Here is a 25,072-nt window from a genome sequence, read left to right as displayed (position 1 = left end):
ACACCCACAAATCATTAAAAGGAAACAATTCTTAACCATTAATATATTTGATGCACATTGATAGCTTCTGTTTTATTCTAGTTGGTTCTATTTCATTAAAAAAATGTTTTGCCATTGAATAATTGATTTCAGGGCTCACCAATGGATTGCCGTCAATTTGAAAAACAGTGCTTTAGAAACATTACTTTGTTAAACATAGATCTAGGAACTTATGGCCCATATTCACCTTCGGCCAACGCATGGGCCAAGGCATGGTTACCTTTCTGAACTTACCTATGTTTGTCTCAAAAATCTTTTTGGTTTCAAGTTCATTCTCATTGTGTGTGATTTCTTGCAGCTGACTAAGGGAATCCCTAACTATCCCCCTCTCTGTTGCCGTTTTTTGGTAGGGCCATATTTTTCTAGAACTTTCTGTACTCATTGATGAGTTCATGACTGAGGCAAAGTTGATGAAACACTTGTAGGTAATTGCTACTAAAAATAGTGACATTTAGTAAGTTAGGGGGATATGAGAGTTGCATAGATGCATTGAAGTGTGGAAAGTAGATTCTAAGAGACGTTATTGAACTTCTAATAATGCCCTCCAGCAGTATTTTCTTGAAGGTTCTGAATTTCTTCCAGATACCCATAATCACTAGCATCGTGTGGAATGTTCTCAATGCTGCTTCTGATTTTTAAGTTAGGATTAACTAGCTACAGAATAAATTCCTGCATTAGATTTGGTCATTTTTTTAGCACTCCCTCCCCCTCCCCTTCCCTCTCTCTCCTTCTTTCTGTCCCTCTTCTCCCTTTCCCTTTCCTTCCTTTCCTCAGTGTCCTGTCCATATTTACTACCCACATTTTTAGTATCGTAGCCACTAAATTTGATTAAAAAGGTATTTTACTCCATAAATTTAGGGAAGATTATTTTTATTTTTGAGAAAATTTTATATGAAAAAGTTAAAATGTGTATATCTCTAATTCGATGGCAAAGAGTTGTAATCACAGATTAAAACAGAGTCAGGAATTCTATTAGGTGGGATCCATAAGTTCATTATATAATCTTTTCTGAGTGGTCTTTGGTAGAATGGTCTTGAATTTCTGAAGGGAACACTGATTTGTCTTCATACTTTGAAGTATGGTATAACTCAAAGCTAAACTTCTTTGATTTCATTTTATCAGTGATTATATTGCTTGAGTAATAGCTATAAACATCTTAGTATTCAAAATAAATATGTTAATATTCTCAAATTACATATATTAGACCTTGGGAGTGCCCAAGTGACTATACGGTCTATATGTACTAGTTACAAGGTGTAACCTCCCCAAGTTTCCACTCCACATCCCAAATGTGGAATTATTCCATCCCTGTTTCTGTGTGACCTCTGTTGTAAAGTCTGTGAGAGTGCCAGTCTCACTGTATAAAGTTATGAAAACACGGAAATGATCAACTAAACTTTGTTGCTGGTTACTTAATATACTTTCAGTTTAGAGAAATGATATTGTATGCATCCAATGCATTTCCTCTGTAGTATCCTCCAGCTTCGCAGGCACATGTTTGCATTTTCCTCTTGTTAAAATTGCAGACAAGAATAATTTTGATTTATTGGTGACATCTAATATAGCTGTGTTTATATTGTTGCCAATAAAATGACTTACACGATTGGTTTTTGTTTATACAATCTTTTCTGAGGAGTCAGTCACCTGTGTTAGGACAAGGTACATTCTGCTTATTAAAATGAACTCCTAGGATCTAAGAACATTCAGATCTATCTGTCCTTGATTGAATTGCAAAACGTGCTTCACACTGCAGCAGTGCATGAGAATACCTTATATTATCTATCAATAGGCTTTTCATTTCTATATTCTTCTGGCTACAAAGCTGTAACTAGAGAAACCCATGGGAATAGCAGGGGCCTATTAGCGATCAAGGCAGTGATGTTGAAAAGGCAATGTTAATGAAATTATACAATCATTAACCCGAAGCGGGAAAAATAAAAAGAATCAATAAAAACTCTATTTTAGATGGTTTAGACGTATATATAAGAAGCCAGCCCAGGAGCAGTTTGTTTGCTGACAGGCATTTTGTGTCTCATTATCAGGTTTTCTATGCAGGGTAAGAAATGCTTGTGGCATAAGGAATGGAAAATGTAACAAAGGCTAAATGTAGCCTAAGGAAATGAAATGATGTATGAAAATTAATAATTAACTGGCTCATCAGATGAATTATGACTCTAGATGAGTCTGTTAATAATATTAACTAAGAAAGGGCTTTTGGCTGTAAATAGACATTATAGAACTCGTGTTTTTGGAATTTTCTTGAAGGGATGAGTTAACATTGTTCTGTGTAATCCTTTAATCCACACGGTACAGTGCCTTGAGCTTTGGGTAGAAGGTAGAGTCATGATCTTGTATTTTGATTAAAGTCATAGCTTTTCCAGAAATCTAATGAAATTATCATTAAGTGATTTTGTGCCTTGGTTTTCTTAGGAGTTAAGTAACTTCCTCTCTGACTTGACTTACAGGAATGTGTTTTAAGAGTTTTCAAGTGGCCGAAAGGAAAGATTTATTAACTTATGTTGACTCATATAGCAGGATGAATGAACATTTTCATTGTTAGAACCAAAGGAGTATTAAAAATCTAAATGTATTAATATGTCAGATCCAAAGTACCCTAAATTTATACTTCCGGGGGTTCCATGCTTTTTCTTTTTCTTCTTTTTTTCTGTTGATGCTTGGGTTTACAGTAGTTGGATGGAGGACAGAGGAGAAAGTAATGGTGGAGAACTTGATTAAGTTTTTAAATAGAAAGATGTTCTTCCAGTGGAATCCTACCAGTCAGGTTTTGATAGTGATTAGTAGTGATTTTACTTTCTGGCAAAGTGTAGGAAAATTTAACCCCAATGTTCATTTTTCAAGGTGGGTGTTGTCTTTCAGCACATCTCTGTTGTGATGGAGACAGTAGAGATTACTGTTATTTTTGCTTTCATATCCACCCCAGTCCCTTTGATTTAAGTGCCATAGGTATAAAAATCTACATATTTATCCTTCATCATAGTTAATGAGTATTTTCCATAATCTTCCTTTTCTTAATTATCTAGAAGAACAAAATTTCAAGTGATTATCACCAAATTCTTCATTTTGTGGATGAAAAACTGTCCAGAGATGTTGTAAATGATTTGCCACAATTAGAACAATTAGAATTAGAACACAATTAGTTAGGTGTCCTAACTTCTAGTTGAGTACTCTATTCACTCCGACTCAGTGAGGATGGGTCTTTCTTAAAAGTTAGCTGTTTATTCCTTTTTTGTTACCAAGTGGGCTTAGAATTATGATAATATGACCTGGCCAAAAAGCACGTAAAATATTATATAATATGAATAAACAAATTGATTTTTAAATTCTGGTGTCTAATGCTTAAAAAATTTGTTGGTGTAATGAATGTGAAAACTGGATTATTTGGCATATTTTCTCATACAGTTTATTTTATTTTTGTCTTGGGGCTGGTTTTTCTCAGCTCACACACCATTGACCTATTGGTTTTTCTTTATGGTATTAATCACTTTACTTTCTGGCTATTGCTTTCTGAGTAATAAAATTTAAGTACATTTTTGTTGTTGTTTTTACTTTCACCCTAAAGCTATTTAAAACAGGAGTGTGATTTATAAAAAAATAAAAATAAAATAAATATCCGGGCAGGTATGAGTTCTGATAATTAAGTTCTCAGTTCTTTAATTATTTTTCCTTCTTACAAACTCACCTTCTTAATGATCTAACCAAATGCTGAGTACTTACTTATATATATATATATTTTTTTTTTCTGTGGTATGCGGGCCTCTCACTGTTGTGGCTTGTCCCGTTGCGGAGCACAGGCTCCGGACGTGCAGGCTCAGCGGCCATGGCTCACGGGCCCAGCCGCTCCGCGGCATGTGGGATCTTCCTGGACCGGGGCATGAACCCGTGTCCCCTGCATCGGCAGGCGGACTCTCAACCACTGCGCCACCAGGGAAGCCCTTACTTATCTGTTTTTACCCAGATTTTTTATGAGAATTCCTGCTTATATATGATCTTGATGCCAAAATCGACTCCCTTATTTTTAAAAAACCTGGAAATGGGCATAGTCTGCAAATCTGCAGAAACTTGTCACTTGGCCCATGGTCTTAGTGACTCATATTTCCAGTCATGTTGGATCATTCCTCATTTTCAACAAATTGCCAATACAACATATTTATTTTGCCTTTTTTTTTTTTTGGCTGGTACTGAATAAGTGCTTTCTTCTGCAGGGTTCAAAGTGCCTCAGAAAACACTGTTTTATCAATGAATGGAGAATAGATGGCCAATATCATCTGGCAAAGCACAGAGACATTAAATGACTCTTGCCCACAATCAACCAGTGAATCAACAGAGAGCTGGTAGTATACTTGAGTTCTTCTAAATGGATGCAGCAGAAAAGGCATTGGAATTTTTCCATCATTAAAAAAAAACCTTACAGCCAGTCTGATACCAGGGTTCATTTCTTATTGTTCCATAAACAAACTTAAATGATGCAGTTTTGGATAATCTTCATTAGATTTATTTGTCCCTTCTTGGCAACTGTAGTGGAGGGAAGGACAGGAGTGAGACCTAGGATTGTTTCCGAGGAGGCATGTCAGTATTAAATGTGGCAGACTGATAGAATTCTTAATAAAATGGAGACTTGATAAAGGTGAAGGAAACATTCCAGTTTTATATTGTTGGTAATTTTGGAAGTTCCTCAACATATGGGCATACACACTCAACTTTGCAGAAGGCACAGTGAGTGCTTGGCTTGAAAATTAAATACTACAGGTTTCCCCTGCTATCTGAAAGTAGAGTGTTCCTATGAAATCTTTCATCAGCTGAAATGGCATAAAACGAAGAAGCAATTACCTTAGGACACATGTTGCTAAGGGATGCACAAAATAAAATGAGATAAAGCACAGATGTTCACAGACACAGTTCAATGCTCTGGAGGCTTGAAGTTGAGATGCTGAGCGTAGTTCCCAGCGAAGGAGCACTCTCACTGCTTGGGGTGAGTACTACCTCTGTAATGGCCCCCTGCAGAACAAATGCTAAAGCTGTTTTTGCTTTTCACCTTTTTTCATAAAAGTGAAAATCCTCCTCAAATTTCTTTTGGTTAGTGAAAACAGGTACTTAGGTAAGTTTTGTAAAAGCAAAGTGGCGTAAGGTGAAATTTTGAAAAGCAAGGGATACCTGTATTTTTGATTTTCTAAAACAGTAAAAAAAAATTCTTCACAAAAGGTTTGCTGTTCTTGATATCTTGTACTTGATGATTTATGGAGCATTCATTTGGGAGTTGAGTTGGAAATATTCGTCTAAGACATTGAGTGGATCATAGAGAAAAAGTAGGAATCATCCAGTTGAGGATATCTGGCCATTACTACTTTGCACTCAGTCTGTATTTCTTGTGTTTGTTCAGCTTTGGCTTCTTTCCATGACTATCATGTCTGTATAAAAGAATACAGATTGTGACTATGTCGGTCATTTATTTGGAGTAGTGGCACTTAGTCATGTTATTACACACATTTTGGGGAACTGTGGATCAAGGGAGGAAAAGGCCTTTCCTAATGATTTATAACGAGGAAGTACTGACATTATTATATATGGGTGGATGATGATGTCCTGTGGCCACGTCACTACTTTTGGTTCTCCCTCTGCCACTTGAGGAAGGGAGTGGTAAGATGACAGATGGAAGCTTCATGGAACTACTGTCAGTTTACTGTGTGTGGTGCATGATGAACATACTCACCTTTAGAAGGGTTGTTTTGTCCTTATGCTTTCCATAAAGCATTTCACACAGCCTTTTCCTTGTCTAGGATCTTACTGGAAGAAGAGAGTATTGTGATGTTGATTCTATTTCCTTCCCCATAACTCAGGATCAGTATAGAACCAAGACTCTAACGCTGCTGTGAATATTTGGATATATGGGTATATGAAGCCTTTGTGAGATTCCCATGCCTATTTTTTTATCCTTTGTAAATCTAGGGACTGTGAAAAAGATTGCTCGTAGAGTAAAAATCTGAGATGGTTTAATGTCCTCATAATCTCTTTTAGAGGTTATATCGGCTTTTTAAAAATTTTTCTTGATTTATTTTTGGCACTGGGTCTTTGTTGCTGTGCAGCTTTCTCTAGTTGCTGTGAGCGGGGGCTACTCTTCGTTGCGGTGTGCGGGCCTCTCATGGCGGTGGCTTCTTTTCTTGTGAAGCACGGGCTCTAGGCGTGCAGGCTGTAGTAGTTGTGGCTTGCGGGCTCTAGAGCGCAGGCTCAGTAGTTGTGGCGCACAGGCTTAGTTGCTCCGCGGCATGTGGGATCTTCCCGGACCAGGACTCAAACCCATGTCCCCTGCATTGGCAGGCGGATTCTTAACCACTGCGCCACCAGGGAAGCCCTGTATTGGCTTTTTGTTTGTTTACTGGAATCTTTGAAGCACTAGTCTCACAGCTCATGAAGGTGATGCTTTTGGGTTTCCCAGGATGCACTGTAGCAAACGTGAGCTACTACCGACAAATCCTCTACGGAGCAAAATAAGTTTCATTTTGCAAGCTGGCACCAGTAGATTGGTTATAGTTGCCAAGAGCACTGTATTGAGAAGGGTTCAGTGGCAAAAAAAACAATGCAGTGATCCATAATCCATGTCTACAACGAGTGCAGGAGGGGAGAGTGCCTGACAATGAACCATGTATTAGATAACCCTGTTCTACATAAAAGACCGTTTTGCTGAGAGTGCTTCTTTTCTTCCTGATATGAATGCTACACAGGTTGAAAACTCGTTGTAATTTATTTTCCTTTTTACTTTTAAAAATGCCTGCATTTATTTTTTTAAACAGGCTAATAAACCACACCATGGATAACTTATTGGACTTTGCCTGAAAGGAATCATTAGTGTCATTGGATATTTGACCAACCTGGCTACAGGTTTTGTCAGAATGAATGGAAGGTCATGCAGCATGAATCTCCACCGGACATCAGGAACCCCACAGGGGCCTGGGATGGTCAGTGGCCAACATATTCCTCCCATTCGAGCCCACTCGGGGACTCCTGGCCCCTCGTCCTGTGGCAGCACACCAAGCCCTGCCATTGGAAGCCTTGCTAACAGCCTCCATCTCAAGATGCCCTCAGGAGGAGGGATGGCTCCTCAGAGCAACATGAATGAGAGCCCCATCCATCTGCCTGCCTTGAGCCCCAGGAGACAAGTGCTCACCAGTGAGAAGCCACGTTTCCAGGTCACCCAGACTGGAGGCATGTCAGGGCCACACACTTTAAAGCCAAAGCAACAGGAGTTTGGAAGCCCCTTTCCTCCAAAATCTGGGAAAGGTAGGATTGTCTTTTTGGGATCTTTTAAAAGTGGACACTATTTTTTTTTCTCCTCCTTGTCTCTTCTCTGCCAGCAAATCCAATGGAAAAATACATGATTCAGTGTCAGGGTCAAAGTTTTTAGTCTCATAATGATATGTAGCTTTCTAGGAAAGGATGTGGACGTGTACACGTGTACATACATGTGAGGGTGAGGGCACCACAGTGGTAAATGTGTCATCTCATGGGACTGTGAAATAGAGTGGAAGATGAGATAGAAAGATTGGAAACAGGGAGGTAGGGTGGGTGGTGGCAGAGGAAGGGCAAGAGCAAGTTTATTATGATCCTGCCCTCTGGATACACAGAGCTCTGCCTTGGCTTACCAGGGGCTGGATTCTGCAGGCCATGGAGGAGATGAGTGGCTGGAACTGTCATTATGTTAGCTGGATGCTAGAAGAAAGGTGGTGTTTGGAAGGAAAAGGATTAAAAAGGGAGAAATTTTAACAGCCAATAAAATGAGGAACTAGTACATAAAATAAAAAATTATTCTAAGAGCAAAGCCTATAATTTTTAAAAATTTTTATTTATTCATTTTTGGCTGCATTGGGTCTTTGTTGCTGTGCACAGACTTTCTCTAGTTGCGTTGAGCGGGGGTGCTACTCTTCGTTGTGGTGTGCATGCTTCTTGTGGTAGCTTCTCTTGTTGCAGAGCACGGGCTCTAGGCGTGCGGGCATCAGTAATTGTGGCTCGCGGGCTCTAGAGTGCAGGCTTAGTAGTGGTGGCGCACGGGCTTAGTTGCTCCGTGACATATGGGATTTTCCTGGACCAGGGACCAAACCCGTGTCCCCTGCAGCGGCAGGCAGATTCTTAACCACTGCGCCACCAGGGAAGCCCCTAAACCTATAATTTTTATAATACAGCTAGTGACAAGAGAGTAGGCAGCTAGAAGAGTATAATGAAAAGATGTATTTTTGTGCTTGTTGAGAACTAGAAAAAACTTGTTAATTTGAAATGCAGAGCGAATGCTTTTAATTAAGCAGTGTTTGAATTACCATACATTTTAAATTAAGAATAATTTTTGGAGAATAACAAATTATTTGAGTGACATGCTCTCTCTAGAAACTGTTGTTGACTTAATGAGGTTATATTGCTAATGATATGTGTATTGGGGCTAGAAAAAGAAGGAGTATGTATCCCATGTAAAATATAGCTCTGTTATATAAAATAGCATGATTATATATTCCTTTAGTTATTTTTAGCATTTAGTTTTAAATGTTTATACTAAGTGTTTATACCACCAAATAAAATTACTAGCAGCCTTGTGAGTAGCCATTCACCCAGTTAACTCATAACTTATCCAATTATGATGAATAATGATTTATATCAGGCAAGTTACCCCAAAGTTGTTTGTTTTAGTGTCTGTGTATTTCTGTATATGGAGAAGTTGGTATAAATGGGTAGCTTAAAAAAAAAAAAGTAAACATGTGTAACTTTTTCTACTTAACTTTGGTGTAGGCTTGGTTTTGAGGTGTTTTATTTCTCAGAGCTACTGATATTTAGTGTAACTATAGGAAAAATTTTCCCTGGGGGCTGCATCTGAAATAGCTCCGTCATCGTCAGGTTGCTATGTTCATGACGTGGCAAGCTAAGGTTCTTAATGTCAAGCTCATGTGTTTGTATTTTCAGGGACTGAGGCCCAGTAAAATCTTTCAGCTCATGCTTGACTAGTGAACTGTAGCTTGCTTTTATATATATACTTGTGTTTGAAATCCTGACTGGCAATAATAATGGTGATAATATTAATAACTTGAACTTATTATATCATAACTTAGCATGTGTCAGGCACCATGTTAAGTGCTTTCCAGTACATAGTTATTCCTCACGACAGCCCTGAGTTGTATGCTATTGTTGATTAACTGATAAGGGAACTAAGGTCTAGAAAGAATAAGTAACATAAGCCCTGCCAGGCAATAAGGAGTTTGGGAATATTACTTTAATAGTGATTAGAAGTGGTTATAATTATAATCGTAGTTTATAAAAAATGCTTCAGGTACTTAAGGAATAACGAACTATCAGGGTTAATACATCTTGGAACTCATGTAAAAATTAGAACTGCTTCCTGATTCTCTTTTTTTCTGTTTTCTGGCTCCTTGCTCAGCTTACAAGTTTGCAGTGCCTGTTCTGGATCTGCATGATTGGGGCATGTGTGGGCATGGGTAAGGGGTTGAGGACAACTGTATTATTATTCCCCCTTGCCTTGCAGCTTGGATACCACTAGTGGTCTGGATGGTGCCAGGAGTGGCTGAATGTGTCCCTTTCACATCTTGGATAACAATTCCTAAACTAAGCCAGTAACTGTTTGAGAATGGTGATCTGGGACTGTTTGAGCTTCATCCAATCATTTGCTCTACAAATAATTATTGAGCATATGTTATGGGTGAGCCACTGTTTTGGGGATATAATAACCAATAAAACATAGTCCTGACCCTCAAGGAGTTGAGAACTCAGAAAAAATAAATGGGCAGTTAGAATAAAGCATAGTTAAGGCTCTGGTAGAGATACACTCAGGGTGATATGGCAACATTGGGAGGGGTTCCCAGCCGGTGCTTGAAAAGTGGTTCTGGGAGGAGAGTAGGGTATCTAGGCAGACACCTGAAGAATGAGGAGCTAGCCTTACAATCATGGAAGAGTATGTCCTCTGTGTGTGTGTGAAGGGGCAGGGGCTGTCTGGAACTTACTCTGGGTAGGGAGAAAAGCACACTCAAAACCTGGAGGGGAGAGATCATGGTGCATTTCATGGACTTCTATCTGGTTTCACATTGAGGGGAGGTGTGGAGACTTTGGTAAGAGATGAGACTGGAAAAGAATAAGCAGTAGCCAGATGAAGGGTCATGAGTGCCATACCAAGGAGTTTGGATCCATCTTGAGGACACTAGCAAGCTGTGGAAGGATTTTAACCTTGGGGATGATGTGGATCCAAATAATCGTATGTGAATATCTTATTCTGTAACAGCCTTTCATAGCATTTTTAATTATTTATTTATTTTTTTGCGGTATGCGGGCCTCTCACTGTTGTGGCCTCTCCTGTTGCTGAGCACAGGCTCCGGACGCGCAGGCTCAGTGGCCATGGCTCACGGGCCTAGGCACTCCGCGGCATGTGGGAATCTTCCAGGACTGGGGCACGAACCCGTGTCCCTTGCATCGGCAGGCGGACTCTCAACCGCTGTGCCACCAGGGAAGCCCTCATGGCATTTATTGATGATCCTTGTATGAATCAGTTATGCTGCTGATTGCATAATAGTTATTTTCTGATTTTATCATTCCTTCTAGGTTTATTATCTGGTATTCTTCTAGAAGGGAGAGCTTCTTTCCCTTCTCTTTTAGAGTCATTGCAGATTCATGTATTCCTTTAAAAAATTCACTGTGCTATAATTCACTACCATCATTGTTTTTTCTGATGCTCAAACTGTCGCCGATTTGGCCAATGGGAGCCCCTTCAAGTCAGTTCTTATGTCCTTTTGACATGTTCCCATTAAGTACTTCCTTGGTTTGAGACAAAGCAAGATGTTCTAGGCTCATTTGTACTTCCCTGCCCTAGACCTGGAATCAGCTATTTTTCCAAAAAGTTCAGGTTCCTTTTAGTGGGAATTGATACTTGGGAAACTGGATGAAAGGGTGATCTTATTGGCTCTGGGGTGTCATTGCTTCTAGGTCCTTTCTGTGGACAGAGTGAGGAGATACACCAGACCAAGATAATGAGTTCCAGTTAAAATACATCACAGAGTTCTTCCTCACACTTCCTCACACTTCCTCATTGTGAATTTGTCAGTGAGAACCCTGGCTCTCAGGAACATGAGTGTATTTGTTTATTTGCTTTGTACTACAGCAGAGAAAAAAGTTACTTGTAGCTTTATATTTCTAAGATATAGAAATTTGTTTTAAAAATGATTGCTTACCACATGTCAATTTTTAATGTGCTGAGATAAGAATTTTCATATTTATCTTTGCTGGTGAGTGACTGAGTTTGGAGGACTTTCTGCAGTTGGCAACTTTCTGGCCCTCCTAGAATTGGTGAGTACAGAATCTAAGTTAAATTGTACCACTAATGGCATTTCTCCCTACTTCCTGCTCAACAGTTACAGACTGTAATTAGACTGGGAGAAATGCATTTTTCAAAGCATCTGGGAAATCAGTTTTATGATCCTCACTATAAGCACGTTTGACATAGCTATTTAAATATTTAAGACAATTCCACATTCGCAGTACCCCTAGAACTATATAATTGGGAAGATTTTCATAGTAAAGGTTTTTTATTTTTCTTCAGGGCCTATGACATATCTTGTTGGGCTCTGCTGTCCTTGGAGACAAAGGGAGTTAGTTATTCATTAGTGCTTGTGGGTTATTCATTATTGTTGGTCAGAAAAAGCAGAATAATATCAACCAAGGACACTAAACTAATTGCGATTTAAAAACTCTTCTGTGTCACTTAAGGCTGGTGTCTCTTATAAAGACCTGGTCTAAGAAAATGTGTCGTGTGAGCCTGGGAGGTCTAAAAACTAGTGTACTTTAAATAATACATCAATTTTTATTCTTTACTGTTTGTGGTTTACTAATTTAATTGGTTATACCCTGGAGCTTAGGTTACAGCTTGATTCCTTAGTGGGTCAACTAGCTTCATAGTTTTCCCCCACTGCTACATCAGAAAATTTTAAAATACTGCCACTGATTTAAAAAGTTACTTTCCTATATCATTCCTTTACTTATGTTGATCCCTGGTAAAACAACAGACAATAAAAAAAAATCTGCTAACACCAGTGAGTGAACCATGTTGAGTGTAGTCATGTTAGAAGTGGGGCAAGAATAGCAATTGGGGAATCCCACATTTTTGAAGAGATACAGTTGATATATTAGCTTAAGAAAGTTGGGGCAAAATATGTGGTTACTTTTTTCCCCCCTACTTCTGCTTTTTAATCATTTATATTTCCTTGCACTTCCAATGTGGCTTCCTGCAGAATTAGAGCAAATAAAGTTAATATTCCATAAAAGGTTCCAAAAATAACCAAACCAGTGAGAGACTAAAGGCTTTATTCCAGTTGAGGTAGCCAGAGTTTTCATTTCATCTTGCCAAACAAGACAGGTGAAACACAATGTTCACTTTTGTTTACTCTTTGGTCTGCACAGGGTTCACTTTGTGAGATTTATTGATGCTGAGTATAAGTCATATTGGTGATGGATTTCCAAGTATTACTGAGTGGCAGGCACAATTTGTTCCAGTTATGAAAGTGGTTTGTCAGTCTCATAACATTCCACCTTTAAAAGAATATATTCTGTTAACACCCCTACCTTCTATACACACCTCAAATGCTATGGGGCATGACCTTGAAATGTTAACATCTGTTAGTAACCTATAGCATTTTCTAAGGCTGTTAAACAGCAACAACTTTGGATTTGTAAAGTACTTTGTAGTTCATAACCTTTCATAGTGACTGTTTCATATGATTTTAGCAAAGGCATAATCCCATGAGCTAAGGCAAGTGTAATTGGCCCCATTTTAGGGATGAAGAGACTGAGGCTCAGTTTTCTAGAGATCTCATTTTTCATGTGCTGCATGGGTTGCCACTGAATAGGACTCCATAATCTGAGAGTTCCTGCTAGAGGAATTCAGAGAAATCTTGCCCCCTCTCTTCAGTAGAGTCTAAGGTTGCTGCCATTCCTGAAAAAGTATATCTTTAAAAACTCAAAACCGTTCAGCCATCATTTCTATCCATGAGCTGAGGATATGGGCCCTTGCTCCTGTTTTAGAAAATTGTACTTGACACTTTTCAACAATAGGTCCTTCTGAGCAGGGAGGGCATTGTCTACCTGAGCAGGAATCAGGAAGCCTTTGTGTGATGGCCACCTGAGTGACATCGGTATATGTACAAGCATAAAGTCTTTAAACCCAGGCCGGAGGATATCATAAATATATGAATAGATTTGCTACTTCTGACACATCAGATTTTGAGGATACAATGGATGGTGACTTGTATTTAATACCTATTTTCATGGCTGCATTATTTGAGTAATGAAAGAAATAGAAGGTGTGTAATTGGCTCTGACATAATAAACTGGTTAAAAAATGAGACTTGTGGTGTAGGATCTTGATACTCAAGGGTAGTCTGAGGCCAACAGTGTTAGCATCCTCTGGGAGCTGGTTAGAAATGCACAGTCCCAGGGCCACCCCAGATCTGCTGAGTCGGATCTTGCATTTTAAAAGATCCCAGGTGATTCTTGTGCTCAGGGCTGGCTTAAGGGTGACTGCACAGTGCCCTGTCTCAGAAGGGGTGCCCTGTACTTGGCGTATAATGCTCTGGGGTCACTGACTTGACATTATTACTAATTTTATCTCTGAAATTGTGTTTTGTAAGTGAAGTCTGGTGGGACACTGGAGCTTGCGGGGGGAGGGGAGCTTCGAGTCTTAGTTCATACGTAGTTCCACATCTGGCCAGGATGGCCACTGTCTCCCTTGCCCCACCCAGTGTCCACTACTGCCTTCTGCCCTCAGCAGGGACCTGAGCATTGGTGTGGGGAAGTCAGGGTCAGATGTGTGTGCCCCACATGCCCAATCATGGGTGAGGATCTGGGCACCTTTGAAGGCCTGCATTCACTGTGAGTATCCCTGTTTGGAAGTAGCCCAGTGTTAAATAACAAATAAAAAAATACCACGGCAAGTCAAGAGATGGGAGAAGAAAGGAAAATGCTGTTTTCCTCCTTTTTGAACAAGGGATCCAGCATTTTCACTTTGGTCCCTGTAAATTATGCTGCTTACCTTGCAAGTGCACACTGAAATTTGAGAAGCATTAGTATAAGAGAAAGAGCATGGACACTAGAGTCAGAAGACCCACATCTGGTTCACACTTTGCTGGTATGTGACATTGGGCAAGCCACTTGACCTTCCTGACTCAGTTTTCTCATCTGTAAAATGGGAGTGATGTCTTATGCTCCTTTCGCAATGGGCAGGGTCTAGGTAAAGGGCAGACCTGGCGACATGTCTTTGGTAGGAGTGTGTCCAGAACACCTTTCATCTTTGGCTTCGGTTTCATGAGGCTGGTAAACAAACCTGGACATCATGGCCTGAGGGTGGGATGGAGGTGGAGGGCAGGGTTCAGAATGGGAGAAGAAGGTCAAAAACATGGGTTTCAAATCCTTGGGAGTGGATGGAAAGCAAGAGTCAAGGAACTGAGGAAGACAGGGACTGGGGATTGTGGGTAGGGAGAAGTGAGCATCAGAGAGCTTGTGAGCTGCACTCATAGGTTTCCCAAGTGGTTACCCACTTGTGTGGAAATCTCAGGCATGCATGAAATTGTGGGACAGAAAATGCGTTTGCTCTTGAGAGTTAAATTTGATGATACATGTGAGAATGCGTTTTACACTGTAAACTGCCGGACGCATGTAAAGTATTGTTCTTCCTAATTACAGGGGCAGTATGGCTCTCCATAATCCACAGCACCTGCTGCTGAATGGAATGGCCTCATCTCGATACCCTGTTCATTCATGGATTTGTCCTTTGAAGTAAAGGCCAGCTTAGTCATAACTCCCAAGTCTGGGCAGTTTGAAAAGCTACTTGTTGTGTGGATGTAGAACCCTAAATTCTGTTTTTACGGTTTGCCTCAAAAGCTAGAGAGAAAAAAATTAAAACACAATAAACAAGCCTTGAGATGAAATAACATCTTTTAAGTTAGTCTTCCATCTAAAGATTTTACTGTAGATAGGGTGATCATATAATTTATTATCCAAACCAGGACACTTTCAAAAGTGAAATGGGGCCCTATTAATAATTATGCCCAGGACTACCCAGGATGAGCTGGAATGAAGGCAGGGTTGCCCTACATTAAGGGGAAAGTTTAATTGCGTTTAAACTCGGCATCTTACTCAACTTCTTTAAGGTAAAGTAGTTCAACCTACTTGACAGGATTATCCCCATGTAAGTTATTTCTTTCAAAATTATTTCTTGGGGCCATTGAGTGATTATTTGTATATTATTAGGTAGAATATATCAGTTTCTGGTTGTTCTACGGTTGGATATAAGTGAGCTAGCAATTATTTAGCACTTTATATTTTGTATAACTGTGCTTAGGTTTACATATTTTAATTTAATCCTTCCCAGCTCTGTGAAGTATCCCCACTGAAAACATGAGGAAAGAGAGGCTTAGAAAAATTAAGTAACTTGACCAAGAACACATGGGTATTTTAGCCCATGCCTCACTGACTTCGGAACCCTAAGTACTTTTATAGGATGTTGTTTTGGTTTTCTGGCACAGGGTTTGCCTCAGCAGGCTAGGTTCTTGGCAGTTGAGTACGATTTCCTGAAAGACATAATTATGTCTACCATAATTTCTACCATATAGTGTTGTAGTGTCTGTATATATTTATTTTGAAGAGAACAGTGAGCTGAAGCAGAAAAATCACTGTCAAGTAAATTGTTGCAGGTGTTTGTGTCAATTTGTGTTAAAAGTGTTCCTCCTTACTTGATTAAGATAGTGGTTTTGGTGGCAATCAGGTAGGCAATGTGATATAAAAAGGATACAGCTGGGCTTCCCTGGTGGCGCAGTGGTTGAGAGTCCGCCTGCCGATGCAGGGGACGCGGGTTCGTGCCCCGGTCCGGGAAGATCCCACATGCCGCGGAGCGGCTGGGCCCATGAGCCGTGGCCGCTGAGCCTGCGCGTCTGGAGCCTGTGCTCTGCAACGGGAGAGGCCACAGCAGTGGGAGGCCCGCGTACTGCAAAAAAAAAAAAAAAAAAAAAAAAGGATACAGCTAATTTTTTTAAACCCTTACTCTGGGCTAGCTGCTGCACTGAGCAGAGCTGCTGGGCCATGCAACTAGAGAACAATTCAGAAGCCTAACATGATGGCCCTGGAGCTCAGTTCCTTTTAATCCTTGTAACAACCCTATGTGACATTAGATCAAGAAAACTAAGGTTTGAAGAGGTGAGTAATTTAGCAGCAGTCATGTGGCTAGAATGTGGCAAAGCTGGGAATTGAATCCAGGTACTGTCTGAACCGAGTGCCTTGAGTCTTAACCATCCTACTGTCTTCTGTTGGGATGAGTCAGGTTACGGGGGCTGAGCTGGAGACCAGGGCCTTCTGTTGCATGTGTACTGATTCACCAGGTACCTTATTCAAGCCTCTTCTGGTTTCAGATAACTTGAAATCCACTGGGCTAGCTTATGTAAAAGGGGATTTATTATAAGAAACCAAGGGTGTTTCATGGCACCCCAGAAGAGGATGGACCACAAGATCTTCTGAAGGACTATAAAAACAAGATACTTCTCCACACTGCTTCCCTCTAGGCAATGTGATTTTTTATCTCTGCTGCTTCTGTTTGCACATTACTTCATTCTTCTCCCTGCAGATTGATTTTCTGTTGTGTGTGTGTGTGTGTGTGTGTGTGTGTGTGTGTGTCTGTATTAGTCAAGGTTCTCCAGAGAAATAGAACCAACAGGATATATTTATTTTTCTGTTTATTTATTTATTATAAGGTATTGGCTCATGCAAGTATGTACACAGAGAAGTACCAGAATCTGTAGTCGGCAAGCTGGGTACCCAGGAGGGCTGATGGTTTAGTTCTAGTCCAACTATGAAGGACTGAGAACGAGGAGAGCCTGTGTTGTAAGTGCCAGTCCAAAAGCAGGCAGCCTCGAGATTCAAGCCGAGTCAATGTTTCAGTGTGAGTCCGAAGGCTGGAAAAGACTGAGGTCCCAGCTCAAAGCTGTCAGGCAGGAAATGTTCCTCCTTGCTTGTGGGAGGATCCACCTTTTGTTCTATGTACACCTTCAACTGATCGGACTAGGCCCATCCACATTGGGGAGGGCAGTCTCCTTGATACAGTCTACTATTTCAAATGTTAATCTCATGTAGAAACACTTCACAGACATACCCAGAATAATATTTGACCAAAATATCTGTTCACCCCATGGCCCAATTAAGTTGACCCATAAAATTAACCATCACAATATCTATGGCCTCAACATGGCTTTCTTCCCCAGCCCTAAACAGGTAATGTACTCAGAACTTCTGTGCTATGAGTCAACTGGGTAGTGTCCCTCTATCCCAGTTTTAGGTTCCTTGGAAAGAAAGAAAGAGAGTCTGGTTGCTCCAGCTTGGGTCAGGTCTGGTTCATCCAGCTGGGTAGGGAGAGCCTCATGGAATAAACATGGGTCCCTCCTGCTCAGAAAAGGAGCATGTAGGTTGAGTGATACCTAGGACTTAGTCTCCTAAGTAAGCATAGTTTGGGGATATGCTTCAAATAACGGTGACGTTTCCAAAGGTATCACAGAAATGGTGTTCTTTAGCTGGCAGGATTCCAAAGTAAGGGAGGAGATTGTGGAATAATGACCACCAGAAAAAGTTAATTCTACGAGAAGTTATTTTTTTTAATTTATTTTTCTACTTAAAATATAAACTACTAAACTGTGATTGTGATTGTGTTACTTTGCATTGCTTTTCAGTAGTGGCCACTACAGTTTATAAGGTAAACGATTTTTTAAATGTTACCAGATTTTCAGTCCTGGATGTGGGAATTAAGAAAGAGCATATAATAGTTGATCCATTAAGCATTTAGGTTTATGTTGTATGGAGAGTGTAGTGAAGGTGAGGGTTGCCAGGGTTCAGATATGCAGACAAATTATTTCTATTTGAAATCACCTTGAACAGCACAGCAATTTGAAGTAGTTTGGCTGTCAGTTTTGAAAAATTTCAGCATAGCTATTTCTTGTTGCCTTGGGTTATATAATCAGAGAGTATCTATTCATGATTTGAATACTCTCACAGTTTTAATAGGAATCTATCAGGCATAAAACACATACAATTAATCAGTGAGTCAAATTTTTAAAACTTGGAGTATATGGATTGGGTGTTGAAAGCATATTTTCTTAAATATTTGGCCCAGGTAATTTTCCCACATACATAGAAACAAATTCTGTATAATTACCTATACATTATTGTGACAGGCAGACTCTAAAATGGCCCTCAATCTTTCGGCATTCATGCCCTTGTGTAATAGCCACCACTTGAGTATAGGCTAGATGTAGGGACTTGCTTCTAACCATGACAAAGGTGATGAAATGTTACTTCCATCATTAGGTTACAAAAGGTTTCACTGTTGTCCTGCTTGCAGACTCTCTTTATTGTCCTCTTGGTTTGTATCTTTGATTAAGAATGCTGTGATTTTGGAAAGGCCCATGTGGCAAGTAACAGAGAGGGGACTCTGGCCAAAAAACAGTGAGGAACTGAGTCCTCAGTCCATCAACTGTCCTGAAACTGAATTCTGCAAACAACCATGTAAGATTTGAAGTAGAGCCTTCCACAGCTGAGCCTTCAGATGAGACTCTAGCTCTAGCTGACACTTTGATTGCAGGCTTGTGAGAGACCTTGAAGCAAAGGGCCCATCCAGCCATATTCAGATTCCTGACCCACAGAAACTGAGATAATAATACACATGTATTGTTTTAAGCCACTAATTTGGTGGTAATTTATTATGTATATAGATAACTAATACAGTTGTTGTCTGGACTTCTCTCTCTTTCAGCAGGCACAAGAAATTGGGCAACATCTAGGAGCAGGTGGGTAGGAATTAACCTCTGGGGTTTTTTTTTTTTAGGTTTTGATTTTACTTTATTTTTTAAGATTTTTTTTATTGAATTTTTTTTTTTCTTCACTGTTATGTTTGCCTTCAACACTTTTTTTAAAACATCTTTATTGGAGTATAATTGCTTTACAGTGGTGTGTTAGTTTCTGCTTTATAACAAAGTGAATCAATTATACATCTACATCTGTCCCCATATCTCTTCCCTCTTGCATCTCCCTCCCTCCCACCCTCCCCATCCCACCCCTCTAGGTGGTCACAAAGAACCGAGGTGATCTCTCTGTGCTATGCGGCTGCTTCCCACTAGTTATCTATTTTACGTTTGATAGTGTATATATGTCCATGCCACTCTCTCACTTTGTCCCAGCTTACCCTTCCCCCTCCCCGTATCCTCAAGTCCATTCTCTAGTAGGTCTGTATCTTTATTCCTGTCTTGCCCCTAGGATCTTCTGACCACTTATTTTTTCTTCTTTTTTCTTAGATTCCATATATATGTAATAGCATAAGGTATTTGTTTTTCTCTTTCTTACTTCACCCTGTATGACAGTCTCTGGGTCCATCCACCTCAGTACAAATAACTCAGTTTCGTTCCTTTTTATGGCTGAGTAATATTCCATTGTATATATGTGCCACATTTTCTTTATCCATTCATCTGTTGATGGACACTTAGGTTGCTTCCGTGTCCTGGCTATTGTAAATAGAGCTGCAATGAACATTTTGGTACATGACTCTTTTTGAATTAAGGTTTTCTCAGGGTATATGCCCAGTAGTGGGATTGCTGGTGTGTATGGTAGTTCAATTTTTAGTTTTTTAAGGAACCTCCATACTGTTCTCCATAGTGGCTGTATCAATTTACATTCCCACCAACAGTACAAGAGGGTTCCCTTTTCTCCACACCCTCTCCAGCATTTGTTGTTTGTAGATGTTTTGATGATGGCCATTCTGACCGGTGTGAGATGATATCTCATTGTAGTTTTGATTTGCATTTCTCTAATGATTAATGATGTTGAGCATTCTTTCATGTGTTCATTGGCAATCTGTATATCTTATTTGGAGAAATGTCTGTTTAGGTCTTCTGCCTATTTTTGGATTGGGTTGTTTGTTTTTTTTGATATTGAATTGCATGAGTTGCTTGTATATTTTGGAGATTAATCCTTTGTCAGTTGCTTCATTTGCAAATATTTTCTCCCATTTTGAGGGTTGTCTTTTGGTCTTGTTTATGGTTTCCTTTGCTGTGCAAAAGCTTTTAAGTTTTATTAGGTCCCATTTGTTTCTTTTTGTTTTTATTTCCATTTCTCTAGGAGGTGGGTCAAAAAGGATCTTGCTGTGATTTATGTCATAGAGTGTTCTGCCTATGTTTTCCTCTCAGAGTTTGATGGTGTCTGGCCTTACATTTAGGTCTTTAATCCATTTTGAATTTATTTTTGTGTATGGTGTTAGGGAGTGTTCTAATTTCATTGTTTTACATGTAGCTGTCCAGTTTTCCCAGCACCACTTATTGAAGAGGCTGTCTTTTCTCAACTGTACATTCCTGCCTCCTTTATCAAAGATAAGGTCACCATATGTGCGTGGGTTTATCTCTGGACTTTCTACACTGTTCCATTGATCTATATTTCTGTTTTTGTGCCAGTACCATACTGTCTTGATTACTGTAGTTTTGTAGTACAGTCTGAAGTCAGGGAGCCTGATTCCTCCAGCTCCATTTTTTGTTCTCAAGATTGCTTTGGCTATTCGGGGTCTTTTGTGTTTCCATACAAATTGTGAGATTTTTTGTTGTAGTTCTGTGAAAAATGCCAGTGGTAGTTTGATAGGGATTGCATTGAATCTGTAGATTGCTTTGGGTAGTAGAATCATTTTCACATTGTTGATTCTTCCAATCCAAGAACGTGGTATATCTCTCCATCTATTTGTATCATCTTTAATTTCTTTCATCAGTGTCATAATTATCTGCATACAAGTCTTTTGTCTCCTTAGGTAGTTTATTCCTAGATATTTTATTCTTTTTGTTGCAATGGTAAATGGGAGTGTTTTCTTAATTTCACTTTCAGATTTTTCATCATTAGTGTATAGGAATGCAAGAAATTTCTGTGCATTAATTTTGTATCCTGCTACTTTACCAAATTCATTGATTAGCTCTAGTAGTTTTCTGGTAGCATCTTTCGGATTCTCTATGTATAGTATCATGTCATCTGCAAACAGTGACAGCTTTACTTCTTCTTTTCTGATTTGGATTCCTTTTATTTCCTTTTCTTCTCTGATTGCTGTGGCTAAAACTTCCAAAACTGTGTTGAATAAGTGTGGTGAGAGTGGGCAACCTTGTCTTGTTCCTGATCTTAGTGGAAATGGTTTCAGTTTTTCACCATTGAGGACGATGTTGCCTGTGTGATTGTCATATATGGCCTTTAGTATGTTGAGGAAAGTTCCCTCTATGCCTATTTTCTGGAGGGTTTTTATCATAAATGGGTGTTGAATTTTGTCGAAAGCTTTCTCTGCATCTGTTGAGATGATCATATGGTTTTTCTCCTTCAATTTGTTAATATGGTGTATCACGTTGATTGATTTGTGTATATTGAAGAATCCTTGCATTCCTGGGATAAACCCCACTTGATCATAGTGTATGATCTTTTTATTGGATTCTGTTTGCTAGTGCTGTTGGATTCTGTTTGCTAGTATTTTGTTGAGGATTTTTGCATCTATGTTCATCAGTGATATTGGCCTGTAGTTTTCTTACTTTGTGACATGTTTGTCTGGGTTTGGTATCAGAGTGATGGTGGCCTCGTAGAATGAGTTTGGGAGTGTTCCTCCCTCTGCTTTATTTTGGAAGAGTTTGAGAAGGATAGGTGTTAGCGCTTCTCTAAATGTTTTATAGAATTCACCTGTGAAGCCATCTGGTCCTGGGCTTTTGTCTGTTGGAAGATTTTTGTTTTTCGTTTTTTTTGTGGTACGCGGGCCTCTCACTGTTGTGGCCTCTCCCTTTGTGGAGCACAGGCTCCGGATGCGCAGGCTCAGCAGCCATGGCTCACAGGCCCAGCCACTACGCGGCATGTGGGATCTTCCCGGACCAGAGCACGAACCCATGTCCCCTGCATCGGCAGGCGGACTCTCAACCACTGCGCCACCAGGGAAGCCCTGTTGGAAGATCTTTAATCACAGTTTCAATTTCAGTGCCTGTGATTTGTGTGTTCATATTTTTTATTTCTTCCTGGTTCAGTCTCAGAAGGTTGTGCATTTCTAAGAATTTGTCCATTTCTTCCAGGTTGTCCATTTTATTGGCATATAGTTGCTTTATTGGCATTTTATTGGCATATAATCTCTCATGATCCTTTGTATTTCTGTAGTGTCAGTTGTTACTTCTCCTTTTTCATTTCTAATTCCATTGATTTGAGTCTTCTCCCTTTTTTTCTTGATCATTCTGGCTAATGGTTTATCAATTTTGTTTATCTTCTCAAAGAACCAGCTTTTAGTTTTATTGATCTTTCCTATCGTTTCCTTCATTTCTTTTTCATTTATTTCTGATCTGATCTTTATGATTCCTTTCCTTCTGCTAACTTTGGGTTTTTTTTAATTCTTCTTTCTCTAATTGCTTTAGGTGTAAGGTTAGGTTGTTTATTTGAGATGTTTCATGTTTCTTAAGGTAGGATTGTATTGTTGTAAACTTACCTCTTAGAACTGCTCTTGCTGCATCCCATAGGTTTTGGGTCGTTGTGTTTTAATTGTCATTTGCTTCTAGGTATTTTTTTGATTTCCTCTTTGATTTCTTCAGTGATCTCTTGGTTTTTAAGTAGTGTGTTGTTTAGCCTCCATGTGTTTGTATTTCTTACAAATTTTTAACTGTAATTGATACCTAGTCTCATAGCACTGTGGTCGGAAAAGATACTTGATACAATTTCAATTTTCTTAAATTTACCAAGGTTTGATTTGTGACCCAAGATATGATCTATCCTGGAGAATGTTCCATGAGCACTTGAGAAGAATGTGTATTCTGTTGTTTTTGGATGGAATGTCCTATAAATATCTATTAAGTCCATCTTGTTTAATGTATCATTTAAAGCTGTGTTTTCTTATTTATTTTCATTTTGAACTGTCCATTGGTGAAAGTGGGGTGTTAAAGTCCCCTAGTATGATTGTGTTACTGTTGATTTCCCCTTTAATGGCTGTTAGTATTTGCCTTATGTATTGAGGTGCTCCTATATTGGGTGCATAAATATCTACAGTTGTTATATCTCCTTGGATTGATCCCTTGATCATTCTGTAGTGTCCTTCTTTGTCTCTTGTAATAGTCTTTGTTTTAAAGTCTCTTTTGTCTGGTATGAGAATTGCTACTCCAGCTTACTTTTGATATCCATTTGCATGGAATATCTTTTTCCATCCCCTCACTTTCAGTCTGTATGTGTCCCTAGGTCTGAAGTGGGTCTCTTGTAGACAGCGTATATATGGGTCTTGTTTATGTATCCATTTAGCCAGTCTATGTCTTTTGCTTGGAGCATTTAATACATTTACATTTAAGGTAATTATCAGTATGCATGTTATTACCATTTTCTTAATTATTTTGGGTTTATTATTATAGGCATTTTCCTTCTCTTGTGTTTCCTGCCTAGAGAAGTTCCTTTAGCATTTTTTGTAAAGCTGGTTTGGTGGTGCTGAATTCTCTTAGCTTTGCTTGTCTGTAAAGCTTTTAATTTCTCCGTCATATCTGAATGAGATCCTTACTGGGTAGAATAATCTTGGTTGTAGGTTTTTCTCCTTCATCTCTTTAAATATGTCCTTCCACTCCCTTCTGGCTTACAGAGTTTCTGCTGAAAGATCAGCTGTTAACCTTATGGTGATTCCCTTTTGTGTTATTTGTTGTTTTCCCCTTGCTGCTTTTAATATTTGTTCTTTGTATTTAATTTTAGATAGTTTGATTAATATGGGTCTTGATGTGTTTCTCCTCAGACTTATCCTGTATGGGACTCTCTGTGCTTCCTGGACTTGATTAACTATTTCCTTTCCCATATTAGGGAAGTTATCAACAATAATCTCTTCAAATATTTTCTCAGTCCCTTGCTTTTTCTCTTCTTCTTCTGGGACTCCTATAATTTGAATATTGGTGCATTTAATGGTTTCCCAGAGGTCTCTGAGACTGTCCCCAATTCTTTTCATTGTTTTTTCTCTATTCTGCTCTGCAGTAGTTATTTCCACTATTTTATCTTCCAGGTCACTTATCCGTTGTTCTGCCTTAGTTATTCTGCTATTGATCCCTTCTAGAGAATTTTTAATTTCATTTATTTTGTTGTTCATCACTGTTTGTTTGCTCTTTAGTTCTTCTAGGTCCTTGTTAAACGTTTCTTGTTTTTTCTCCATTCTATTTCCAAGATTTTGGATCATATTTACTATCATTATTCTGAATTCTTTTTCAGGTAGACTGCCTATTTCCTCTTCATTGTTAGGTCTGGTGGGTTATTGCCTTACTCCTTCATCTGCTGTGTGTTTCTCTGTCCTCTCATTTTTCTTATCTTACTGTGTTTGGGATCTCCTTTTCACAGGCTGCAGGTTCATTGTTCCCATTGTTTTTGGTGTCTGTCCCCAGTGGCTAAAGTTGGTTCAGTGGGTTGTGTAGGCTTCCTGGTGGAGGAGACTAGTGCCTGTGTTCTGGTGGATGAGGCTGGATCTTGTCTTTGTTGGGCAGGTCCACGTCTGGTCATGTGTTTTGGGGTGTCTGTGATCTTATTGTGATTTTAGGCAGCCTCTCTGCTAATGGATGGGGTTGTGTTCCTGTCTTGCTCGTTGTTTGGCGTAAGGTGTCCTGCACTGTAGCTTGCTGGTCGTTGAGTGGAGCTGGGTGTTGGCATTGAGATGGAGATCTCTGGGAGATTTTTGCCGTTTGATATTACTGGGAGCTGGGAGGTCTCTTGTGGACCAGTGTCCTGAACTTGGGTTTCCCACCTCAGTGACACAGTGCTGATGCCTGGCTGGAGCACCGAGAGCCTGTCCTGCACACGGCTCAGAATAAAAGGGAGAAAAAAAAGAGAGAAAGAAAGAAGAAGATAAAATAAAAGTCAAATAAAATAAAAAATAATTATTAAGAAAAAAAATTTTTTTAAGTAATCATAAAGAAAAGAAAAATAAAACGAAAAAAAACGGACAGACAGAACCCTA

General features: G+C 39.4%; 1 protein-coding gene across 7 annotated transcripts in view; it reads left to right on the top strand.

Moving 5' to 3' along the window:
- Window positions 1-25,072, top strand: part of GLIS3 (GLIS family zinc finger 3) — a 702,615-nt gene that overhangs the window by 194,783 nt on the left and 482,760 nt on the right. For 6 of the 7 annotated variants that reach the window (XR_004350388.1, XM_032635007.1, XM_032635005.1 and 3 more), the window contains one exon: window positions 6,846-7,332. The exons of the other annotated variant lie outside the window; for it this stretch is intronic. Coding sequence is in view for 5 of the 6 variants with exons in the window: in XM_032635007.1 (XP_032490898.1) it covers window positions 6,945-7,332 (388 nt within the window). In the remaining variant the exon portion in view is untranslated. The remainder of the gene's footprint in view (window positions 1-6,845; window positions 7,333-25,072) is intronic. 7 annotated transcript variants of the gene reach the window in all.

The sequence above is a fragment of the Phocoena sinus genome, chromosome 6 (assembly GCF_008692025.1).
Source record: "Phocoena sinus isolate mPhoSin1 chromosome 6, mPhoSin1.pri, whole genome shotgun sequence".
NCBI lineage: Eukaryota > Metazoa > Chordata > Mammalia > Artiodactyla > Phocoenidae > Phocoena > Phocoena sinus.
This window is presented reverse-complemented; position numbering and strand designations above follow the sequence as displayed.